The sequence below is a fragment of the Coffea arabica genome, chromosome 5e, assembly GCF_036785885.1.
Source record: "Coffea arabica cultivar ET-39 chromosome 5e, Coffea Arabica ET-39 HiFi, whole genome shotgun sequence".
Classification (NCBI taxonomy): domain Eukaryota; kingdom Viridiplantae; phylum Streptophyta; class Magnoliopsida; order Gentianales; family Rubiaceae; genus Coffea; species Coffea arabica.
Genome location: NC_092318.1, coordinates 52,313,749 through 52,336,902, shown reverse-complemented (window position 1 = coordinate 52,336,902; position 23,154 = coordinate 52,313,749). Strand labels below are relative to the sequence as shown.

The following is a 23,154-nucleotide window of genomic DNA, read 5'->3' as shown; positions in this document are numbered from 1 at the left end:
ATACTTTAAAATTTTTTAATTCTAATTATTAGACACTTTCAATATTTTTTTAAAAATAGCTATAAAACTATAAATTAATCATTGATAGATTTCTAGATATCTACGTAACTTTCGAAATTACGTCATGGATGTTACAATCGAATTAAGCAATTAATGGGTGGGGATTTTGCTAAGTGGCTTTCCAGCTGGTCAGGGGCCGCTACCCTTTCTATTTCTTTGAAATTGTTTGAATAAAAGCGGCGAGGCAGTAGTCCAGTCAGTCATACAATACCGCGTGACACGGCGTCAGGTCAAAGTAGTCAAAATAGAGGAGATTCTCAACCCCCACGTGTCCGTCTTATTTAATTCCATTCCATTCCTATGTTACTCCTATCTTAGGTTTACCGTCAACAGATCCCGGTTTATTTATCGGATCTAATCCCGACGTCACGTGGTCGTCATCCTCGCGTTTATATTACACGGCTTGGCCTCAGCGCGGCTTTGTTGTCTACCCAGTCACCCCACACATCACCTCCCCGTTCGCAGCAGCCAGCAGCGCGTCCGCTTCTTCTCGATGCAGTAAACTTTTTCATTTTCCCCTCCTTTCTTTTATCTTTTTATTTTCTACTATAAATTCTTTTTTTTTCGCACAATCCTAGGGAGAAGAAAATTATTTAGGGAGATTTTACAGCCCGTTCTTAATATTATACCCTAAAGTGAAGTTCACCGTTGGATGATGAAATTCATTATCATCATTAGAGCTATACTATATTGAGGGAATGATACTGAAAAAGACCATAGAATTTTCTAATTATTCAAAGCAAGAAAAGTGCAAATTAATTTACATTAGAAATGTAGAAATATGCTTACATTTTTTATTAAATTAATTACTTACACAAAGTTACATGATAACTTATAATTTATTAACTTGAAACTTGATAACCTAATGGAACTTTGTTGTATTTACCAATTCCCAAAAAATAAGTTAATTAGATAGGTAATATCGTGCACGTAAGGATGATATTTAACATAAAAGAGTTTTATCAAAACTTTTATATATGTTACTAAATTGAAATTTGAATAACCTGGTTGCCAAAAGGTACCACCACATGCACTGATCATTAAAAAAATGATTGCAAATAACAACAACAGTATTAAAAGATGTCATTATAGTGTTTAGATGCCATCCATATAACAATAATTGTGGAGGCAGAAAATCATACAATAAAAGTTTGAAGATTGTTTTCAAATAATTGCAAGTTAATAAAACTAAAAAAATGTTATTTTATTATCTATATCTATATGTATTGAGGAAGGGGTTTTTATCAGAAACCCTCTCAATGGCTTCTAAATTTCTCATTCTTTTTTCTAAATTTTTGTATTTATTTTAATACATAAAAAGTAGTGGATTATAATCAACCATATCACCAATCAAATTTAAAATTTAAAACATTCCCACTATCTACTTCATAAACCGTTTATACTTTGTTATTTATACTTTAAATCCTTTTTACTCATTAATTAAAAACAAATGCTCATTCGTATGCTATTTTTATACAATGTTACATTTTTATAATTAAGAAATATTTATCCCCAAACTAACCCTATAACATCCCCTATAAATGAGCTTTGCAAATTACAATTACGTTTCAAAAAAATCACAAATGTGCAACTACATGTAAAGTTGAGGGAGTAAAGTGCAACTAAATGTAAAGTTAAGGGGTTTACTATATTTAACCCTACAAAAAATCCCAAGAACGGAACAAGTAGTGGGTTATAGATTTTTGTATTTATTTTAATACATAAAAAGTAGTGGGTTATAACCAACCCTATCACCAATCAAATTTAAAATTTAAAACATTCCCACTATCTACTTCATAAACCCTTTATACTTTGTTATTCTTTTTTCTATATTTTTGTATTTATTTTAATACATAAAAAGTAGTGGATTATAATCAACCATATCACCAATCAAATTTAAAATTTAAAACATTAATACTATCTACTTCATAAACCGTTTATACTTTATTATTTATACTTTAAATCCTTTTTACTCCTTAATTAAAGACAAAGGCTCATTCGTATGCTATTTTAATACAATGTTACATTTTTATAATTAAGAAATATTTATCCTCAAATTAACCCTATAACCACCCATACAAATGAGTTTTGTAAATTACAATTACATTTTTAAAAAATCACAAATGTTCAACTACATGTAAAGTTGAGGGGGTACAGTGGAACTATATGTAAAGTTAAGGGATTTACTATATTTAACCCTAAAAAAAATCTCAAAAAACGGAACAAGTAGTAGGTTATAGATTTTTGTATTTATTTTAATACATAAAAAGTAGTGGGTTATAACCAACCCTATCACCCATCAAATTTAAAATTTAAAACATTCTCACTATCTATTTCATAAACCGTTTATACTTTGTTATTTATATTTTAAATCTTTTTTACTCTTTAATTAAAGACAAATGCTCATTCGTATGCTATTTTAATACAATGTTACATTTTTATAATTAAAAAATATTTATCCCCAAACTAACCCTATAACCACCCCTACAAATGAGCTTTGTAAATTACAATTACGTTTTAAAAAAATCACAAATGTGCAACTACATGTAAAGTTGAGGGGGTACAGTGGAACTATATATAAAGTTAAGGGGTTTACTATATTTAACCCTAAAAAAAAATCTCAAGAACGGAACAAGTAGTGGGTTATAGATTTTTGTATTTATTTTAATACATAAAAAGTAGTGGGTTATAACCAACCCTATCACCAATCAAATTTAAAATTTAAAACATTCTCACTATCCACTTCATAAACCGTTTATACTTTGTTATTTATATTTTAAATCTTTTTTACTCTTTAATTAAAGACAAATGCTCATTCGTATGCTATTTTAATACAATGTTACATTTTTATAATTAAGAAATATTTATCCCCAAACTAACCCTATAACCACCCCTTCAAATGAGCTTTACAAATTACAATCACGTTTCAAAAAAATCACAAACGTGCAACTAAAGGTAAAGTGCAACTAAATGTAAAGTTGAGGGGGAAAGTGCAGCTAAATGTAAAGTTAAGGGATTTACTATATTTAACCATAGAAAAAATCTCAAGAACGGAACAAGTAGTGGATTATAGATTTTTGTATTTATTTTAATACATAAAGAGTAGTGGGTTATAACCAACCCTATCACCAATCAAATTTAAAATTTAAAACATTCCCACTGTCTATTCCATAAACCGTTTATACTTTGTTATTTATACTTTAAATTCTTTTTACTCCTTAATTAAAGACAAATGCTCATTCGTATGCTATTTTAATACAATGTTACATTTTTATAATTAAGAAATATTTATCCCCAAACTAACCCTATAACCATCCCTACAAATGAGCTTTGCAAATTACAATCACGTTTCAAAAAAATCACAAATGTATAACTAAATGTAAAGTTGAGGGGGTAAAGTGCAGCTAAATATAAAATTAAGGGGCTTAATATATTTAACCCTGAAAAAAAATTCCAAGAACGGAACAAGTAGTGAGTTATAGATTTTTGTATTTATCAAATCGAATGCATAATATTTGTAAGTATTTCATTTTAACAACATTCAATTACATTCATTTTTGTTCATATATCATTCATTTTCTAAAATAAATTTCTATTATTTTTTTAGGATCTATTTTCCGAAAAAAGGCAGTTTTTGAATGATATGCACATTCTATCATATTTCAAACTATTGTTAAACAGATATTACATTTTAATTGTGTTGGTACAATTTTTAAACTTTTTTTATTCACCATTTTATTTTTACTTTTTCAATAATGTCAGCACCGTGCGTAGCACGGGTATTCACACTAGTTTAGATGCTATTCATATATCCATGATTATAGGAGCAAAAAGATCATAGGATAAAAAGTCATAACAAATTCATCAACATATATGGTCAACTTTGATAGACAAAAAGAAGATATCAAAGCCCACTGTGATAGGCAAAATTCGGAGGGTAGACATTTGTAATGTACATATTGTTATTGTGATAAAGATTTTTGAATTGTTATAAAGATGTTTTGACTGTAATAAAATAAAAAAATAATATAATGCTCTAAGTAATTAGTACAATGAAATAATTTTTTCCTAAGTGAAATCAACAGCCAAAATCTTCTTTTGATTGGAAATAATTTATTGGACTAACCGTGAACACATTTAAACCGCAAAAAGAAAAAAAAAGAAGGGAAAAAAAATCATGTTTGCATGAGGTTCCTTCTGAAAGATTCTCATATGTTTGGCTGCCGCACACTAGCCATGAGGAGCGCGTGGCTCTATCCAAACCAAAAACCAAAAGGACATGAGTTGCTTGAGGGCGCTGAGAATGTTCGCCAAAGGCGAACGTGTGGTCGGCGTAACTAACGGTTCAATCATCGTCATCAATTCCGTCAAAATTCAACTCCCCTAGTCTCCGTTACCGTTAAAGAGACCGCGGGCCCAGCTCCCTCGTCAGCTAACAGGTCACAGGTCACAACTGCCTCGCAAGTCGCACTTTCCTTTCCTCCTTATATATAAAATCTTCAATCTTCGCTCGTTCTTTCGATACTCTTCAGCTTCCTAAGCCCACAAAAATCCCATCTTTTGACTGCCGAGAAATTTACGTATTCAAAATATTTAAGATCCTATCACCTGAACACCGAGCTAGAGAAGAAGAAGGCTAGAGAAAGAGGTTGACGTCTTCATTTCAAGCCTAAGTAATCCTCAGGTACTTAATTCCGTTTTTTAATTGAAGTCAAGGTTCATTTTGTTGATCTTTTGAGGCGGGCTGTGGTTGAAAGGAATTTCCTGTTTTATATTTGTTGTGTTGATGGTAAAGTTTTGTCTTTTATTTTGTTGTTCTTCAAGGTTGAATGTTGAGCAACATTTAAAACAAAGGGGGAGGGAGGAGGGAGGGGGAGAGAGAGAGAGAGAGATTGAATTCAAAGGGTTGATTATCGTGTTTTCTTTTCTCCTTCATTTACTTGTATAGAAAATTCTTACCAGGGGATTGAGGAGACTTGCTTTTATTAGTCAAGCAGTTGAATTAGGCTTCTTTGAATACATGGTGTTCTCTTCTTCAGCTCAAGTCAATGGGGAAAATTTGCCACTTTAGAATTCCTTCTTTAGTTTCTTGGATATTTCTTTTCGTTTATTGAAGGCAGGGAGTTATAGGGAGGGTAGATGGTTTATAAAGTAGTTGAGAAGAAAAGATATAAATGAAGAGGAAAAAAGCTAGCTTATTTACTTATCTCTGTCTTCATTGTTTTAGTGGAACACCATCAAATTATTAGGAACTCCCAGTTTATTGCTGCTGGTGTCAAAAAGTAGGTTCTTGTTTATGTTATGGGGTTCTTTTTTGTAGTGTAATTGAAAATATTTTCATGAGTATATGCTTGTTCAGATTGTATTCTACGAGCCATGAGGAGTGTTTCTTTCTTTTTAGCTGGTTTTGGTTAATGAAATTCTGTGCATGATTGTTGTTTTCTTTATCCTTTTTCTTGAGATGATGCAGAAGATTGCCAAAAAGGTAATTCTGACCTGCACATCAAACCCATGGAAAAACGTAATCTTAGAAAACTGTATAGTTTGATCTGTGGTGATCTATGAAGACAAGGATTAGGAGCTAAAGGAAGGAAATGATATGTTTTGACTCAGGTCTCTATGTTTTGTTCATGGGGTCAGAGAGATGTGTTAATTTACTTTTGCCATAGATCATTTTGAGGCTAGGATTACTTGAAGGCGTATTGCTTCAACAATTTGGTGCAAGGAATAAATTCTACATTTTTGTTAACTGCCTTTATTTTTTTTTGTAAATCCCTGTGATGAATAGTAATATGGTGATTAAGATTTTATTGTCATCATTCTTATGTTGGTACCAGTTTGGACAGAGCTTTTTAAATTGATTATTGCAATAGATGGGCATGATGTAACAAATTTGTTCAGGCAAAAGGAGAACTGCTGTACTACATGTTGAGCAAATTATTCTGTTTAAATACTTCACTAGTATCAACAACAGTTTAGCTTTATCTGTTAAATAAGGCTATAACAGCAAATTTATTGCTTTTTGTGACTTTGCAGGTCCTTCGCTGTGTGCTAAAGACTGACTCCTTCACCGGACATAATCTGCTGTTCTTTGTCTTTGATAAAGGAACCAGAGAGTTTTCTTGTCCACCGTCCATGTTATTTTAATTGGTAAATAAAACAGCTGATGCCACTTATCTAGTATGGATTCACATCAATTTTTTGGATATAGCGTTGCTGGTGCAGACATATCATACCCTTCTTATTCCACTGCCCCTTCAGTGCCAAATAGACTCTACGGCTCACTGAAATTTGAGTTAAGGAACTCACCTAATTCACCTTTCTTGTCTCATTTTGATTCTGAGACTCTTACCACACAGAGTGACGGTCAAGAACAGCATAGTTCAACAGAAAATCTTTCTGAAGCCAGTCCATCCTGTAATTCTTCATTAAATTATACCAGTAGTTGCTACCAGCAGTTAAGCTCATCTCCGGATTCCAGTCAAGAAAAACCTCAAATCTCTTCTGGTGGAACTACTCTTTTTCAGAATCCAAATAATGGTCATAACATAAAGTACACTTTGCAGCAACTGGAGACTGCTCTAATGGGACCAGATGAAGAAGCAACAACATCAGCTCCCTCTGTAGGGGAAAATAAACGCCCACAAGCATCAGGCCAGAAATCCAGGGCCTGGAGCCAGGAAAATCAACCCCTGGGATCGCAATTAATTCATTCCCAGCCGTCTTATGCCTTGCACCTGGGGAAATCAGGAAATGAACTTCCTATGGAGAAGCGTCTGAGAGCGATTGAAGAATTGTCCCTGAAGGGTATCCCTCCAACTAATCTTAAACAATTGTTGATGGAATGTGCTCGAGCATTTTATGAAAATGAGCTAGAGAACTTTGAGAAATTGGTTGAAACAGCACGTGGTGCTGTAAGCATCACTGGTGAGCCAATTCAGCGTCTTGGTGCTTACATGCTTGAAGGGCTAATAGCAAGGAAAGAGGCATCGGGAACCAACATTTACCGGACTCTGAGATGCAAGGAGCCAGAAGGCAAGGACTTGCTTTCATACATGCATATTCTGTATGAAATATGTCCTTACTTGAAATTTGGCTATATGGCTGCAAATGGTGCCATTGCAGAAGCATGTAGAAACGAAGATCGCATCCACATTGTGGACTTCCAAATTGCTCAGGGCACACAATGGATGACTCTCTTACAAGCACTTGCTGCAAGGCCTAGTGGTGCTCCTCATGTGCGTATTACTGGCATTGATGACCCAGTTTCTCAGTATGCACGCGGAGAAGGTTTGGCAGCAGTAGGCAAACGCTTGGCAGCCATTTCTGAAAAGTTCAATATTCCAGTGGAGTTCCATGCAGTGCCAGTTTTCGCTCCAGAGGTTACAAGGGATATGCTGTGTATAAGGCCTGGTGAAGCTCTGGCTGTGAACTTCCCCCTGCAGCTCCATCACACACCTGATGAGAGTGTTGATGTGACCAATCCAAGAGATGGGCTTCTCAGAATGGTGAAGGCACTTAATCCCAAGGTCGTCACCCTGGTGGAACAAGAATCAAAGACGAATACTGCTCCATTTCTCCCCAGGTTTTGGGAAACTCTAGAATACTATTCGGCAATATTTGAGTCGATAGATGTCACTATGCCAAGGGACAGGAAGGAGCGAATTAATGTGGAGCAACACTGTTTGGCCAGGGATATAGTGAATATTATAGCTTGCGAAGGAAAGGAAAGGGTTGAACGCCATGAGCTCTTTGGAAAGTGGAAATCCAGATTTACGATGGCTGGGTTTCGGCAATATCCTCTGAGTTCCTATGTCAATTCAGTGATAAGAGGCCTGTTAAGGTGTTACTCAGAACACTATACACTAGTGGAGGCTGATGGCGCTATGCTGCTGGGGTGGAAAGACAGGAATCTGATTTCTGCGTCTGCTTGGCACTGATTCTTAGAATTCGGAAAGAGCACGATGGAGAGGTAGATATAGAAACAACTGGTTTCTGTTTTTCTGGTTCATAGGATGGGCAATTACATAGTTACTGTAGCCATGATAGCTTTAGGCATAATTTCATTTAGTTATGTTGTGCAATATTGTTGTAAAACGTCATGTTGGAGATACAGGTGGGTCATTTCATATTCTCCCCTTTTTAAGTGCTATTTTCTTCTGTTCAGTACAGATGTTAGAATTGTCTTTTGCTGTTGAGCTGTAAGAACTTGATGATGCTGGCTTTAACAATGAGCTCTCCACAATCCTAGGTACAACACAACTTTTTACAGTGGATTAGCAAATTCTGCTGTGGGTCAGAGTATGTGTAAGGTATGACCGTGCGAGTAGAAGCACATAATTTGTTGGACACTAATAAATAAAAGCATCCACGAGGGTGGGTAAGTTCAAGATTAATCCAACCATATTAGTTTCCTTCCCCTGTTGAAAACTGAAAATCCCACGGGTCCACTTGGTCAAAGTTAATCTTGGGTATTCAATAGGTTGATTAAGTGAGGTAGCTTAGGCGCGCTTCCGGTCTACCCGAGCTTTGTTCGAACTTGAAAGGTTGAAATCATCACAAAATGGAAATTCTAGGCGACTCCGGAGTTTTAACACTTGGTTTGTTAGTCACTCAGTTGTGGATTTGTCAACAAGAGAAGAGGGATGGGAGGAAGGACTTTATTTTTCTTGTTTTGGGGACGAAAAGAATTTGTTAAAAGGGAGACAGATTTGGGCAGATGGCAATTGGATGTTCTCTCTAGATTAGAGAGAAAGTTGGTGGAAGGATATGTAATTTTACATTGAGCAAAACTAAAAGAATCCATCTCAAGTTAGCTAATCTTTTTTTGACACGTTACTGAAGACAGAGATCTCATCCGACTCAAACATCCTATGTGAGTAGTTGGCCAGCCAGTCTGTGTCTCCTTTTGATCGAGTGGACTCTCGTGGGATTACTTTGATTGGACTTTGCACTAACTCCAGAACCAAAGATAATAGGATGATTTCACCAAGTTTCATCATTGTCCGGACTCCGGATGATAACAGGAATGATGGTTGGCCTGTAGTGTTAGAGGGCAAAGTTACGATAGAATATGATGACACAAAGGGCAGAGTGTAACATTGATTCACCCGTCATTACACTACTATTATTGACCTCAAGACTAATGTGTGGGAGATCTGCACACTCTACAAAAATTCATACATGTTGGACCTTTTAGTTGGGTGGTCTTACTCTAACGATCTAACCCAGCACTACACGTTTCTTTCAAATTTTTTTTTTTTTTTTAAAAAAAAAAGGGGCGGTCGTTTACCATTTCTAGTGTTCGAGCAACTAATAAAAGAAAATCATGCCAAAATTCTTTAGTATACCTGAATTCATTTTCAACAGAATTGATTTTATGCTCTAATAGTAAATATGTAGAAAATTCATTAAGATAAAATACATAAATAAATAATTACTTGGTAGTAGTTTGTCACTATAATTCGTAGTTGCTGATAAAAATTAAGGTTTACTAAATATGTTGATAAACAAAATAATAAGAAATACATATTAGTTGGAAAAAGAATATTTTAGAAATTGGAAGTGAATAGATATCAAAGGTAATTTAGAAGGAGTAACAGAAAAAAAGTTGACACCAATCCCTCCCTCTCCCTTTATATATATATAAGTGCTAATGGCACATGCGAAGTGTGTGCAATTCAAAAATACATTTTTGCGAATCCATTTTATATAAAATTTTCATTACTAAAGCAAATTGTGGTATTTTAACCTTTTTTCGATCAAATAATGATTACTTTAGTAGTTATAATGCTTAGAATTAGTCATTCTATCAACATGTATTTAGATGAGTTATGGTTAAAGGCAGTTATTTTAGCAATTTAGGTAAGTGATAAGTGATTTTCATGAGGGTAAAGTTGAAGGTATATAAAGTGACAAAAAATGTTTACCATATCCCCTTCTCTCCCTTTATATATATACATATATATATATATATATATATATATATATATATATATATATATATATATATATTATAGATAGTATAGATTATTATTTTTCAAACTAGTTAACCAAGTACTACACAAGTACCTTTTTTTTTTTCAATACTTGTTAACGATACTTTAGAATTCTTAATCATTGGTGACCTTGTATAATCATGAACCGACTATAGCAAATGTTGAAGAAAACGAAAGTATAGGGGGGGATATAAGTAAAACTTCTAAAGTGAAACAAAATAATAAAAGAGGTTGATGGAACATACCTTCAAGTAATTTATTCTGGTAATTGAAGTTCTTTCTTTCATTGTATCTGGATCAAGATGACATGAACTGACATGCTGAAGTTAATCAAACTTGTTTTGTTTCATGGTAACTGTGTAGTCCCTTTCCAATTACAGTTTTTCCCTTTTTTCTTCTTGTATTTGTAAAACTTTCACGCCCGGTTATTTTTCTGCCTCGTGGGGTCAGTGGGGGAGCCACATATGGCTGAGGATGGGCAATTGCCCCCCTCAACTTTGGTAAAATCATAAAATAGCCTTAGGAAATTTGAGAAATTTTTGAATTACATTATTATATTTGCCCCCCCTCCTCCTAAATTTTGTAAAATCACCTTTTATAGTTGGATTACCCCATAACTACTAAGATATCATAATGATTATCTTTTGTTATCATAATTGATCCATTTGGATGGAAAGTTATTTGAAAAATTATATTTACTATAGCAATTTTTTTTTAATGTGAAGTATGTGAGATACAAAAAAAAAAATAAAATTGGAAAACGTGTTTTCTAATTTATTTTTTTTTTATGTTCCTAACTCAAATAAGTAGAATGATCTTATTACCAAATTAAAGTCACAAAATTAGATTTAATGGTAACAAATGTGTCTATCAAATAGCATTATTATCTTATTAGACATGAAAATTGCACATTGCATCCCCTGACTTAGGGTTTTGGTTCTATTGCGATCGATCATCGTGTGTGTGTGACAAATCCTAAATGTCCAAGTCGTTTAATCACACTAGGTTTAGGGCTATTAACCCTAATTGTTTTAAATTATTGAGGAGTAGGCATGATTTGTGACTCAGTCAGGTTAATTTTGTGGATCTTCTTCCACCATCCTCTGTGACAAACTTATATTGCCAAAATGTCGAAGTTGTTAAATCTTTGGAAAGAATTACAAAAAATAAAAGGAAATTTTTTTTTTAAGAAGAGAGAAATGCAAAAAGGGGAAGTGAGAAATGCAATTTCCAATAGAGATTTAATGGAGTAAAAAGGAGAAGGCATAAAGCCATAAACACTGGCTGCAGGCCACCCAAGTACTTGGGGGGACATTTTTGCATGGCCGGTGGCTGCAGGCCCCCCGAGTATGTGGTCATCCGTTTATAAAGAGACGGCAGCATTGGCATCGCTTAATTTTGAAAGTAACACGTCCGCGAACAAAAATTTTGTTTTGACACATGAAAGCAACGACTCTGTTCGGATTGGGAGTTTTTCATTGAACCACTAGTATATATCAAATATAATGGGAGTTTTTCATTTTGGATCCGGTTGAAATCTTCGCCCCATTCCCCAACCGCCACAATATCAAATTCCTACCACGTGTCCTGACTTTTAAGGTTTCTCAAGTGACACTCTAGTCTTAGCGGTGATGAGCCAGATTATTCCTTAACAGAGGCGGCGAATGCAACATAAATTATCTTCATTTCTCTCGACTATTGAATAAGACCCATTGGTTGCCCATGATTCACATGGTGCACACAAAAATCCCAATCTTTTTCCTGGCAGATCCTATCCTATCAACAGGGCTGAGCCCACCTGTCACAAATCAATCTGCCAGCACAAGATGCAGAGGTCGCAGAGTTTAAAGGAAATTGGGACACGTGGTGCGGATGAGGCTCCATATTGGGCTGGAGAATGGCGCCGAGGTTGTCGTCCATTTTTAATTGGGCCAAAAGATTTCCCAATGATGGACCCACACCATATGGTGGTCCAAATGGAAAAGAATCTGTTCAACTTCAACCAACTACCTGGCAGGCAGTTTGATGGGGATGTTGCCGGCCCACTGAAACGTTGGAAATTTTTGGATCACCGAAATTTTCTTCTGCAGGGGTTTGTTTGAACAGGGAACTTAAAATCAGTTAAGCCGAAATACGCTTTTTGCCTCATTTATTTAAGCTTTGCTTCCGTAAATTTTTTTGTGGCCATTCAGGAATTACGAACCAATGATCTAAATCTCACCTACTCATGTCATGTAATCTCATCATTAGCGAAAGATTTTGCAACGTGACCAATAGCTCATTTAGTAGTTTAACTTTTTAACTTTCCTTTTCTTTTTTTTTTTTTTCAGAAAAAAAAAAGTCGGTCTCTAAATTTTTATTCTAGCTAATTTTTAATTTTTAAAAGTTGTATTCTAAATTGCAAGCAAGCCTTCGCTTAAGAACAGAAGGAAATTCCGTTGACTCAATATCTGGTCGATGTCTCATTTTCAATTTAATTAGTCTTTCAATTTGGATCCATCATCAAATCATGACGCACATGCTTAAATTTTTAAGAGAAAAAAAAAAATCGTACATTCTTGTTCGTAATTCATTATAAATGGCCGCTTACAAGGACTGCATTCGTCTCTATAAATAGCGGAGTAGAGAGAGCATAAAAGCTGCATTGCCGGAACTTTGCAGTGTGCCGGGAAGTTTTACTTAAATAAACTCCAAGCATTTCTTATTAAAATCGATTATGGAGGTTGTCGTTGAAAAAGTACCAGTTCCCCGTCGCTCTGCCAATTTTCATCCAAGCGTTTGGGGAGATCATTTTCTTGCCTATGCTTCTCAGCATAAGGTGATAGCATTAGCATATGATTTCCAGCTCTTCTTGTGGCAGTTATTTTCATGATCTTGCGAATCACAAAACTTATTTCTGGAACTGGTTTTTTTTTTTTTTTTTTCTTTTTGCTTTTTTGAAGGAAAAATTCTTCGAAGCAGAGGGAGAGCTTCAACGGCTAAGAGAAGAGGTTAGAAAGATGTTGACTGAAACTCCTGACGAGTTTCCTGGAAAGCTAGACATGATAGACACCATTCAGCGTCTTGGGGTGTCGTACCATTTTGAGAGCGAAATCGAGGCATCATTGCAGAAGATTTTCGATGCCTACAGTGAGTTGAATCACAAAGATGGCAATGATCTCCACACCATCGCTCTTCGTTTCCGATTACTCAGACAAAAAGGTTTTCGTGCCTCTTGTGGTAAGTAAATCGACCTTTATAACACATATAGTAGATGTAAATCATGTTCACAAATTGCCATGCACTTTAGCATGCATGTACCAGGACGTGCTACGCCAACACCAGAGGCTATCATTTCTTGATAAAATAAACGACATGCACCGTTACTTTTTTCAACAGACGTGTTCGACAAATTCAAGAACCCGGAAGGAGATTTTAAGGAATCTCTGGCGAGCAATGTCCTTGGAATGTTGAGCTTGTACGAAGCAGCAAACTTTGGAGTGCACGGGGAGAAGGTTTTGGACGAAGCGCTGAAATTTACTTCAAATAACCTCGAATCCATGGTTCCAAGCTTGAGCAATTTTCTTGCTGCACAAGTTGTTCAAGCTCTTAAGCTGCCGATCCAGAAAACTTTGACAAGGCTGGGAGCGAGGCAGTACATATCTCTCTACCAACAGCATGAATCACATGATAAATTGTTGCTAAAATTTGCAAAATTGGATTTTAACAAATTGCAGAAGTTGCATCAGAAGGAACTAAGCGGTCTAACAAAGTAAGTAAATGATTGCATATATGCTAATACTTAGCTTAAAAGAAAAAAAAAAAAAGGGGGGGGGGGGATCAGGGCAAGGCTGACGGTCCCACAAAATACTGATGGGTGCTACAATAATTATTAAAAAAAATTTCTAAATGATTAATATTCTACGATGGGTGCCACAATAAATATTCTAACAAATTTTCTAAATGATTATTCACATGTCCAATTGGTAGTGAGTAAAAAGAAACTTCTACCCTGATTTTTTACACATTTCAGGTGGTGGAAAGGCTTAGATGTTGCAACCAACTTACCATTTGCAAGGGACCGATTGGTGGAGTGCTACTTTTGGATTTTGGGAGTGTATTTTGAGCCCAAATATTGCTTCGCTAGAGAAGTGCTAACAAAAGTAATCTCCATCACTTCCATTATTGACGACATTTATGATGTCTATGCCACTGTGGATGAATTTTAATCGTTTTCACAGATGCGATAGAACGGTACTTTTAACTTTTTGTTTGTTTGTTTTTTTTTTCACCTTTCAAATCTTCTTTAGTTTAAACCTTTCAATAGATATGAAGTACGTATAGGCTCCAGTCCTAAGTCCCTTTGCAATTTTTGTAACAATAATTTGTTCTGGTGGCCTGCATGAAATGATACCCAGGTGGCACATCACTGAATTGGATCGATTACCATCTTATATGAAACACTGTTACCGTGCCTTGCTGGATATCTACAAAGAATTCGAGGAAAAATTGGCCAAGGAAGGCAAGTCAGATAGAGTCAATTATTCAAAATTAGAGGTAATATGATTGGATTAACGCTTCACAGTCAATGCATGTGAAGTCGTACTCTACATGTGGGGTTTCAATATGAGAGCCATATATTTGTTAGATGGTCTATTCGCAGGGTATATTACATATTTGTCGTTTGATTGTTGGAACATCTTCCAGATGAAAAAGTTAGCCAAAGGATATCTTCAAGAGGCCATATGGTTTCACAATGGCTATGTCCCAAAAGTTGAGGAGCACATGAAGGTTACACTTGTCACAGCAGGATACATGATGCTAGCAACAACTTCCATGGTTGGAATGGGAGATTCTTTGACTGCACAAACCTTTGATTGGGTAACAAACGAACCATTAATCGTCAGAGCTGCATCAGTCATTGGTAGATTAATGGACGACATGGCCGGACACGAGGTTTATATCAAATAATTTACGATTGTCCCGATGCATACAGGTCTCACAAATATATACGGGCTACTAATTAATACTATCTTTCTCATGTGGTGCAGCTTGAGCAGGAAGGAGGACATGTGGCCACGGCTGTTGAGTGTTACGTGAATGAATATGGGGTTACAAAGCGAGAGGCATTTGACGAGTTTAACAAACAGGTAGCCAATGCTTGGAAAGATATTAATGGAGAATGCCTCAATTCAAATGCAGTGCCTATGGCCGTTCTTGAGCGAGTTGTGAACCTTGCAAAGGTCATAAATCTGTTATACAAAGAAGGAGATTGGTATACCCATTCTGCGACCAAGCTCAAGGACACCATTACCGCTGCGCTTATAGATCCAATCCCAATGTGAAAGGCTTTTTCGTGTTCTGGCTTTTGGTTGAAAAAGCTTTCTATTAATAAGATAAGATGCTTGTTCGTAAGTGAAGATCAGATGGTGAAACTTCAGCAGTTAGTTTTACTTCATAATAATATTACTATGTTGGGCCTCATTTCTTGCTAAAGTCAAATGCTACTTGCTGAAACACACACACAATAAACATGTTAGAGCTCAATTAAGTGGTTGGGCCACATTTTTAGCCCGCCAAACGGGCCGAGAGCAAGCCCGCATAAATTAGAGGACAGACCAAACTCTCTTAAGGACATGCGACATTGGATTATTCATGACAATGTCATATCTAAGCCTGCGTATGATTGATGTGGCTCTTTTATATGTCATCGTCCTTTAATGCCCAATCCAATATGATTGATGTAGCTCTTGTGTTTGGATTCTGCAGTATAAGATCTTATGTTTCATTCTTTCTTTTTTTTCAACAAACGTTGATAACTTTATTATATAAGGTCTTATGTTTCATTCTATGATTCATTTTCCCGTCCACAATGTCTCTCGTATTGACGAATATCTCATTCCTCTTCTCTTTCTTTCTTTTCAATGAGAGACGAGAAATCAGACAAAAGATCCGTTGCTTGCGATAATATTTACTAGTATTCTATGGAAGGGAGGTTTACCCATAGCCATAGGTTGCTATTCCAATATGCGTGTATGCTTCTCTGCCATGTAATGTAAGCCACTTAACCTGAACAGACTATAGATTAGGCGTGAACCAACAACTTTGTCTGCAAACTAATTCATCAAATCAACCACCGCATTAAATTTGTAACGAATGGTTCTGAGACAAACTCGATTGTTATCCTACGAAGAAAGACGCGTCTCTTCATACTGCTTCCGCGACTCGGATAACAAACAATAGTACTATATGCTTCTTCGAGCTATTAGACTTTTGTCTATTTCGAAATTGGACCGCATTCACGGGGGTGATTGTTTTTGGTTAGCATCGAAGTCCATCACATGAAATCATGGCTATACACGTGGCGTACAGCTGGACGCCGAACCAGATGACCAAGTTGCTGCGGTTGTTCAAAGTAGGCCCCCACCTCGTCAATCGTAATTATAACACGTACGGACGTCACAAACACTAATCCTGTATTCCAATCTTCTGTAGCATTACCTCCCAAGAATTCCGCTTTTATAGCCTGTGTCCGGTCCAGTTCAAACTAATAATACAACAGTAGTGTAATAATACATGAATCTTGTTCCAGTACATTGAAGCATCTCCCAGCTGTTGATTTGACACTCTTTCTATCATTTCCCCACTCTATTCTATTCATCCTTCTCACGTCAAAAATTGCGGTTGCAAATTGATATATTAACTTGGCTGTTCCTGACAAAACTTACTAAACTCGCTGATTAAAACAAAAAAAAAAAAGCATTATTAATCACTTCTTGTTCCAAAAATAGAATCCAAGAAAGGAAAAAAAAAAAAAAAAAGAATCCGAGTCAGGGATGTGCTGTCATAATTTAGTATAGCAGTACATCTGTATCTATAATTGATGTAATGTCAGAGTTTAGCATATGGTACATCTGTATCGCCAGCCTTGGAAAAATCTTTTGTATTTTTTAAAAAATAGTTTAAAGAGGTATTTCAAAAAAATTATCTCAAATAATAATAATGTATTATACAAACACACTCATAAATCACGTAAATGAGTTTCGTTATGTGCTGTCAGAATTCAGTAGAATATATTTTACGTAAATGAGCTTCTGAAAAGCAGTTTGTATCTTTTTTTTTTTTCTTCTAAATAGTTCAAGGAGAGATTTCAAATTTTATAAAAGGGAAAATGAAAAAATTTGTGTTTGGATTGCATTTTTCATGATTTTTCATGAAAAAATTACTGTAACGATTTGATGTATGTGAGAAAAAAAGTTAATAGAGAAATGTGATTATGGAAAAGAATGTAATTTTTCGACGGATTAAAAATGACGTTCCGCGGTCAGGATTAATCTTCAAGAAAATGAAAACTCAAACACTTGCAGACTGCATCATGCGCATCACCAGACCAGATCCTGATTGTGAATCGGGGTCGTGGACCACGTTGTCTACTACCGAGTTTCCGCTGACTTTCTGGGCGGAGGGCCAGAAAAAAAAGAGAGAGAGAGAGACAAAGATTTTTTTCAACCATATCGACGGTGAGATCATAGTCCACGTTGACAACATGACAGACCCGCTAGCATCCAGCAAAATCATATATATACAAAGGCAACAAATTCGTGGAGTCTCATCAATTCCGGAGTCCCACAATCAAGCTCTCCGAGCCATCCCGGCCAGAAAGCCAAAAAGCTACCGGTCTGTCCTTTGCAAAGTATGACAGAAGCGGCGTCGCGGGATCCCAACGTCCCGGACCTCCAGACCCCTTTCCTCCCCCGGGGGAAAGACGCCGACGGCGGAGACTATCGCAAACATGAAAAGCTATGCATAGATGACATGTTACAAAAATACTGCGGGGAGTTTGGGTTCTGGCAATTAAGACACTTCATCCTGGCAAGCTTGGCATGGGCTCTGGAAGCTTTTCACACCATGGTCATGATCTTCGCCGACCGTGAACCGGGGTGGCGGTGCTTGGACGGCGCCGCCGGTTCAGGATGTTATCCTGAAGCTAAAAGTGTGTGCGAGCTCGAGCCGGGTTCGTGGGAATGGATCGGTGGGCCGGGGACCTCGACGGTGGCCGAGTTCGGGTTGGTTTGTGGACAGAAATACAAGGTTGGATTGGTTCAAGCATTGTTTTTCGGAGGCTGCATGATTGGTGAGTCCTTTTTAACTCTTAAATTTACCCGATCTTTTCGTTTCTTGCACTTTTTTTTTTTTTTGGGTTAAATAGATCTTTTTCCTTGTCTAATCTGCCTGGCACACGAGCATGCTCCTTAGTTGTCATTCGTTCTTTGTTTTGGTTGGTGATTTGGTGCAGCTGCACAAGATCATTTTGTTGGTTTTTGGGGCTCTTAGGTGATGGATTGCATTTTTCTGAATTTTTTTTTTTTTTAGAAAAATTACTGTGTAGCAATTTGAGACAGGTTTGATGAAAAATTGATGGAAAAATGTATTAAAAAAAAAGAAGAAAGGAATTATTCATTAGAAAAGCAAGGCCTAAATCATCTAATCATCAGATTAAATGATAACTGAAATGAATCAAATTTTAATTCAGGAAGTGTGAAGCAAAATGATCTAGGTGATACGTTTATATCTGCATACTCGTCTTAAACGTTGAGAGAACTTGTATGTTGAAGAACAAGATCATTTTCAGGGCGTTTTAGAGTTTAATAATTATTTTAGGATTTCTGGTCTTCAAAGAGTGTGCCAATCACTGCTAAATGTGCAGGAATGGAATTTTGCATGACAGAGGAGGTGCACGTATGTAATGGTTTGCTGGTCACAACTTACATGTCTTTATGGCTATTGAGATTTTACATCTGTTATCCATCATGTTTTGTGAAACTTCTTTTAGTCTTCATCATATGTTATGTTTAATCATGTTTTGTTCCAAAACGACCAGTCTTAATCTTCTTCATGCTTTACTCAAGATCAAAGTCCATTGTAGTATCTGTGAATTAAAGATAGTGAGTGGTCCTAGAAAAGTACAGAATCCGCTCTGCACACACACTACTAATCTCTGGCTTATCAAATTTCGGATCTGTCTATACAAGAATGCGCTCTGCACCATTACAATATGGAGGGAGTGGTGGTCATTGTTATCAGTATCACACTCTGTCTTTCGAATGCCTTCCTCTTTAGTACTATTATTCTGTCGTCTGTCATTTTTGTCCGCTCTGGATCCGCTTATGCTTACAGCCTTTGACGGTTGTCTTCACTTTCTAGAGTCAGAATTGGTATGCTGCTTGACGATGATCCGATTAGACTACTCCGAGACAAAATTGATGTGTGGCTGGCTCATATTTGCTAGTGGCCACATGAAAAATACGTAGAACGTCCCGAGTAATTTTAGGATTTTAATAATACGACTAATTAATAAGTGCAGGATTGCAATTAATATACTTCTAAATTGGGCTCTTATTCTGCCAGCCAAACAACGTCTAACGGTAGAGTTCAAATACTACTCACTATCTTCCTAAGTAAAATCAAGATCAGAGTGACGAACCAGTTTGTAGTTTCGTGTTTGTATTTTTAATCCACAAGGCAAGGCATCGTGATAAATATGACAAGACAAGCGAGAGAAGGCAAATGCTTTAGTCAGACTTCTCGCTCAAATTTTTTTTGTCCTTTTGATACCCTACCCACCGACTACTATAGCCAAAAACGAGCCTGGGATTCAGCTGTTTGTTCTTTGTAACATGGGAACATATCATCATGGTTGTTTCTTGGGTGGGAGTGCATATGATGATGATGTTCTGACTCCTTGGGGTGCCATCCACACGGAAATAGCTCCACCGACTTAGAAAAAGTAAAAGACGTCTTTCTTTCGAGGGCTTCTACAAATTAATAACCTTTCACTTTTGGCTGGAAAAAGATTGTTGAGCATGCGTGGGCCGAGGTGAATGAATATAAAGGGGGGCTTCCTTTTTCTTTTGGGCGTCTTGGTCCACTATCCAAAAGCAATGACTGATTCTCATCTCAAACTCACAAGAAATGCTATATATTTTCATTACTTTGGAAGATTCTCTTTATGAGTGTGCCTTGATCTCTATCACCGTCATGGGGCTCTCAGTAAGACAGTTCTACAGGCGCCTCTACTCCTTTTTTCTTTTTCCAACGAAAATAAACTTTCTTTTGAGCAAATACGTAACTTTTGCTGTTTTTTTTTTTTTTTTTTTATCAATACGATAGTTTCTTATACTACGGGCAGGGGAGGGGAGAGGAGGATCCGAAGAGATCCTTGAGTAATTTGAAAGGGACTGAACCATCATCGGATCAGATGGGTGCATTATACATCCGTCTGAAATTTTTAAGTAAGGTCACATTTAATTGTGGCAAACCTTGCCTTTCATCCCATCAAGTTTTAATGTATTGGTGATGGCCACCAGTCCAAAGGCTGTGATGGTTACGTAACTTTTGCGGCCTGCCTACTCTTTTTCTGAATTTCTGGTTTTAGCATGGAACCTTCGGTTGATGTTTGACTTACTAATGATGGTACCTATCAATCACTTGCTTTATAATTTTTAGGAAGTGGAATTTGAACTTGATAATCCTAGAGATATCCATTTTGCGCAAATTTATCTGGTTCCGCCGCTATACAATCTGTTTTCATTTTGGTTGCTCCATCTATTATTGCTGAATACAGCCAAAAAAAAAAAAAAAAGTACAACGAAACCTGAGCTATGCATTAAATCCAAATAATTTGAGACAAATTTTCGGCTAAAACTTGTTTTCTGGCAATCTTTCTGAAATACGTATATGGATAAATGACAGGAGAAATTAATTTGAGTTTCGGAACCCAATTATCAGTCCAAACTATAATATCAAATTGGTGTTTAATATTGAAAATGTGAACACTACTAATAGCGTTTCATTGCGTCAAATACATCATCGCAGGGGCTGGAGTATTTGGCCATCTATCAGACTCCAGATTAGGAAGAAAAGGCTCTCTAATTGTTGTTTGCATCTTAAATGGCATTTTCGGTTGCCTAACAGCACTCTCTCCTGGCTACCGGACTTATGTGCTGTTGCGGGTTCTTACCGGCTTCAGCACTGGTGGCGCTGGCCTCTGCTCCTTCGTCCTTTCCACCGAACCCATTGGCCCAACAAAGCGTGGCATCGCCGGAATGTCAACCTTCTATTTCTTCTCGGGCGGCATTGCCGTTCTCTCCGGTATAGCCTACATTTTCCAATCGTGGAGAAATCTCTATATAGCTTCATCCATACCTTCGGTTGTTTTCCTGGCGATCCTATGCCCTTTTGTCTCCGAATCCCCTAGATGGTGCCTCATCAGAGGCAAGTTGAGCAAAGCCATGAAAATAATGACCAACGTAGCTAAATCAAACGGAAAGCACCTCCCTGATGGAGTCATCCTTGCCCTCGACGATGATGTCTACAACCATGAAAGTAAGGTTCGGAGTGATGGTAAAACTGATTCGGGATCGAAGGAAGCCGTAACAGGTTCTGTGGTAGACGTTGTTCGGTTCCCAGTCACAAGAGTCCGCTTATTTCTGGCGGTGGCTATTAATTTTACGTGCTCTGTGGTCTACTACGGCCTGAGCCTAAATGTAGTCAACCTGGGAACCAATCTTTACCTTGGTGTTCTCCTAAATGCGGTGGCAGAGCTGCCTGCTTATTTCCTAACAGCAATCCTGTTGGATAGATTCGGGCGAAAGCCGTTAGCCATTGGCACACAATGGTTCAGCGGCTTATTTTGCGTGATAGGGTGCCTGTTCAAGTGGTTTGGAACATTGGAAGTGGTTCAAATGATTTGCGGGGTTTTGGGGATATTTGGGATGGCTGGAACATACAACTTGTTATTTATCTACACCGTTGAACTGTTCCCGACAGTGGTCAGAAATGCAGCGCTTGGTTGTGCAACTCAGGCAGCGCAAATGGGAGCTATATTGTCACCATTTGTGGTGGTTTTGGGTGGGGGTTTGCCTTTCGCAGTGTTTGGTGCATGTGGGATTTTGGGAGGAGTGTTAGCATATGGGCTTCCAGAAACCTTAAACAAGCCATTGTACGATACGATGACTGGAATGGAAGATGGAGAACGAGAAGGCACGGTTGTTTAAGGTACTAAAAATTCGTGAATGAGCAGTCAGGGAACTGAAATTGTTCTCTCTCGAAGGAATTATTACAACATGATACTATCAAGTATTGCCAACCCTTTGTGTGTGTGTGTGTGTGTTTTTTTTTTTTTTTTGGGTGTTATTTCCCTCTGTTTTGAGGTGGAGAGCTATTGATGGCATTGTTGATTACAGGTTTTTGTTAGTGGGCCTCTATGTATCTCTGTCTTTTAACAGTCACTCATTTGAAAAGACCAAAACAATTGCTTTCAGCACAGTGCATCTAGTCAGTGCACGGAACAAAAGATTTACAAGCAATTGGCTCTTGAGATTGGTTATTAGACGTTAATAGCTCAATAATCATAATAATGTTAAAGAAGTGAGAGCAAGATCTTGGTTTTGGCTTTTTGTCTAATGCGCTCTTTGGTCTCGTATCAGAAAAAATGCTTTCTTGTGAGGGGTCAGAAAAGTGAAAATGAAGGAGGACTGCATACTTCCACTTACAACTGTTTTGTCCAATCCTTGTCGTTATCATTTAGAAAAAGAAAAGAAAAGTTTATGTAGCTAAAATTAAAAAGCAGCAGAAACTTTAATAAAGGAATTTCACTGAATCAGGGCCTTAGCTGCTCCCAAGTGAAAGGTCCCTCGCAAGGACAACTTGAGGCACTGGAACAGAGGCATTTTTTATCTACCATTTGCAGTAACTCTCTTTCTCAAACCGTTGAAACATACATAACAAAACCCCTCTTTTTAATCTTATGAATGTTAGAAAACTTTTGAAGGATATTGTTAACCTTTCTTTAAGTTAAGTAATCCTTGTTAAGATTAGTAGGTAGGATATTGATTGTATACGAGTTAGCCCCCCCAGTGATGTGAGTTGTCTTGTGTAACATATTACCAATTGACTAAATAATTTTACCTTTGAAAATACGAGTTGCTAGCGAAGGTAAACTTGAATTCGATCTTTTTTTTCAAGTGTTGCTGTCAATATCGTGATTAGTATTCCTTAAATAAAAACCATTAGTAATACCTAAACTCAATATGGTATCAATACATAAAGAAGAAAA

General features: G+C 36.8%; 3 protein-coding genes across 5 annotated transcripts; all 3 read left to right on the top strand.

Annotated features, from left to right (window-relative positions):
• The first annotated feature begins 4,569 nt into the window (after positions 1–4,569).
• LOC113691015 (chitin-inducible gibberellin-responsive protein 1) lies at positions 4,570–8,226 on the top strand. 2 transcript variants are annotated; one of them, XM_027209181.2, is made up of 2 exons: positions 4,570–4,744; positions 6,097–8,226. In XM_027209181.2, exon 2 carries the CDS (start codon positions 6,243–6,245, stop codon positions 7,998–8,000), a length of 1,758 nt encoding a protein of 585 aa, XP_027064982.2. In that variant the 5' UTR covers positions 4,570–4,744; positions 6,097–6,242; the 3' UTR covers positions 8,001–8,226. The 2 variants fall into 2 exon arrangements, with proteins under 2 accessions (XP_027064982.2, XP_071905347.1); XM_072049246.1 differs by lacking the exon at positions 4,570–4,744 and adding an exon at positions 4,928–5,342.
• A 4,468-nt stretch (positions 8,227–12,694) lies between these two features.
• LOC113723134 ((-)-germacrene D synthase) lies at positions 12,695–15,521 on the top strand. Its single transcript, XM_072049245.1, is given in 8 exon segments — positions 12,695–12,876; positions 13,001–13,277; positions 13,437–13,809; positions 14,071–14,260; positions 14,263–14,291; positions 14,456–14,594; positions 14,745–14,993; positions 15,089–15,521. Coding segments are annotated over 8 exon segments (1,653 nt in total). The 5' UTR covers positions 12,695–12,774; the 3' UTR covers positions 15,383–15,521.
• A 1,899-nt stretch (positions 15,522–17,420) lies between these two features.
• Positions 17,421–22,466, top strand: LOC113690599 (organic cation/carnitine transporter 4-like). 2 transcript variants are annotated; one of them, XM_027208592.2, is made up of 2 exons: positions 17,421–18,171; positions 20,913–22,466. In XM_027208592.2, exons 1-2 carry the CDS (start codon positions 17,733–17,735, stop codon positions 22,091–22,093), a joined length of 1,620 nt encoding a protein of 539 aa, XP_027064393.2. In that variant the 5' UTR covers positions 17,421–17,732; the 3' UTR covers positions 22,094–22,466. The 2 variants fall into 2 exon arrangements, 1 of the variants encoding a protein (XP_027064393.2); XR_011814560.1 differs by lacking the exon at positions 20,913–22,466 and adding an exon at positions 18,745–19,142 and having other exon boundaries at positions 18,033–18,171.
• The last annotated feature ends 688 nt before the right edge of the window (positions 22,467–23,154 follow it).

Coding starts and splice junctions, on each gene's coding strand:
- LOC113691015 (XM_027209181.2), top strand. CDS start 6,243: ATGGATTCACATCAATTTTTTGGATATAGCGTTGCTGGTGCAGACATA.
- LOC113690599 (XM_027208592.2), top strand. CDS start 17,733: ATGACAGAAGCGGCGTCGCGGGATCCCAACGTCCCGGACCTCCAGACC. Junction 18,172..20,912: donor TTTCGGAGGCTGCATGATTG/GTGAGTCCTTTT, acceptor ACATCATCGCAG/GGGCTGGAGTATTTGGCCAT.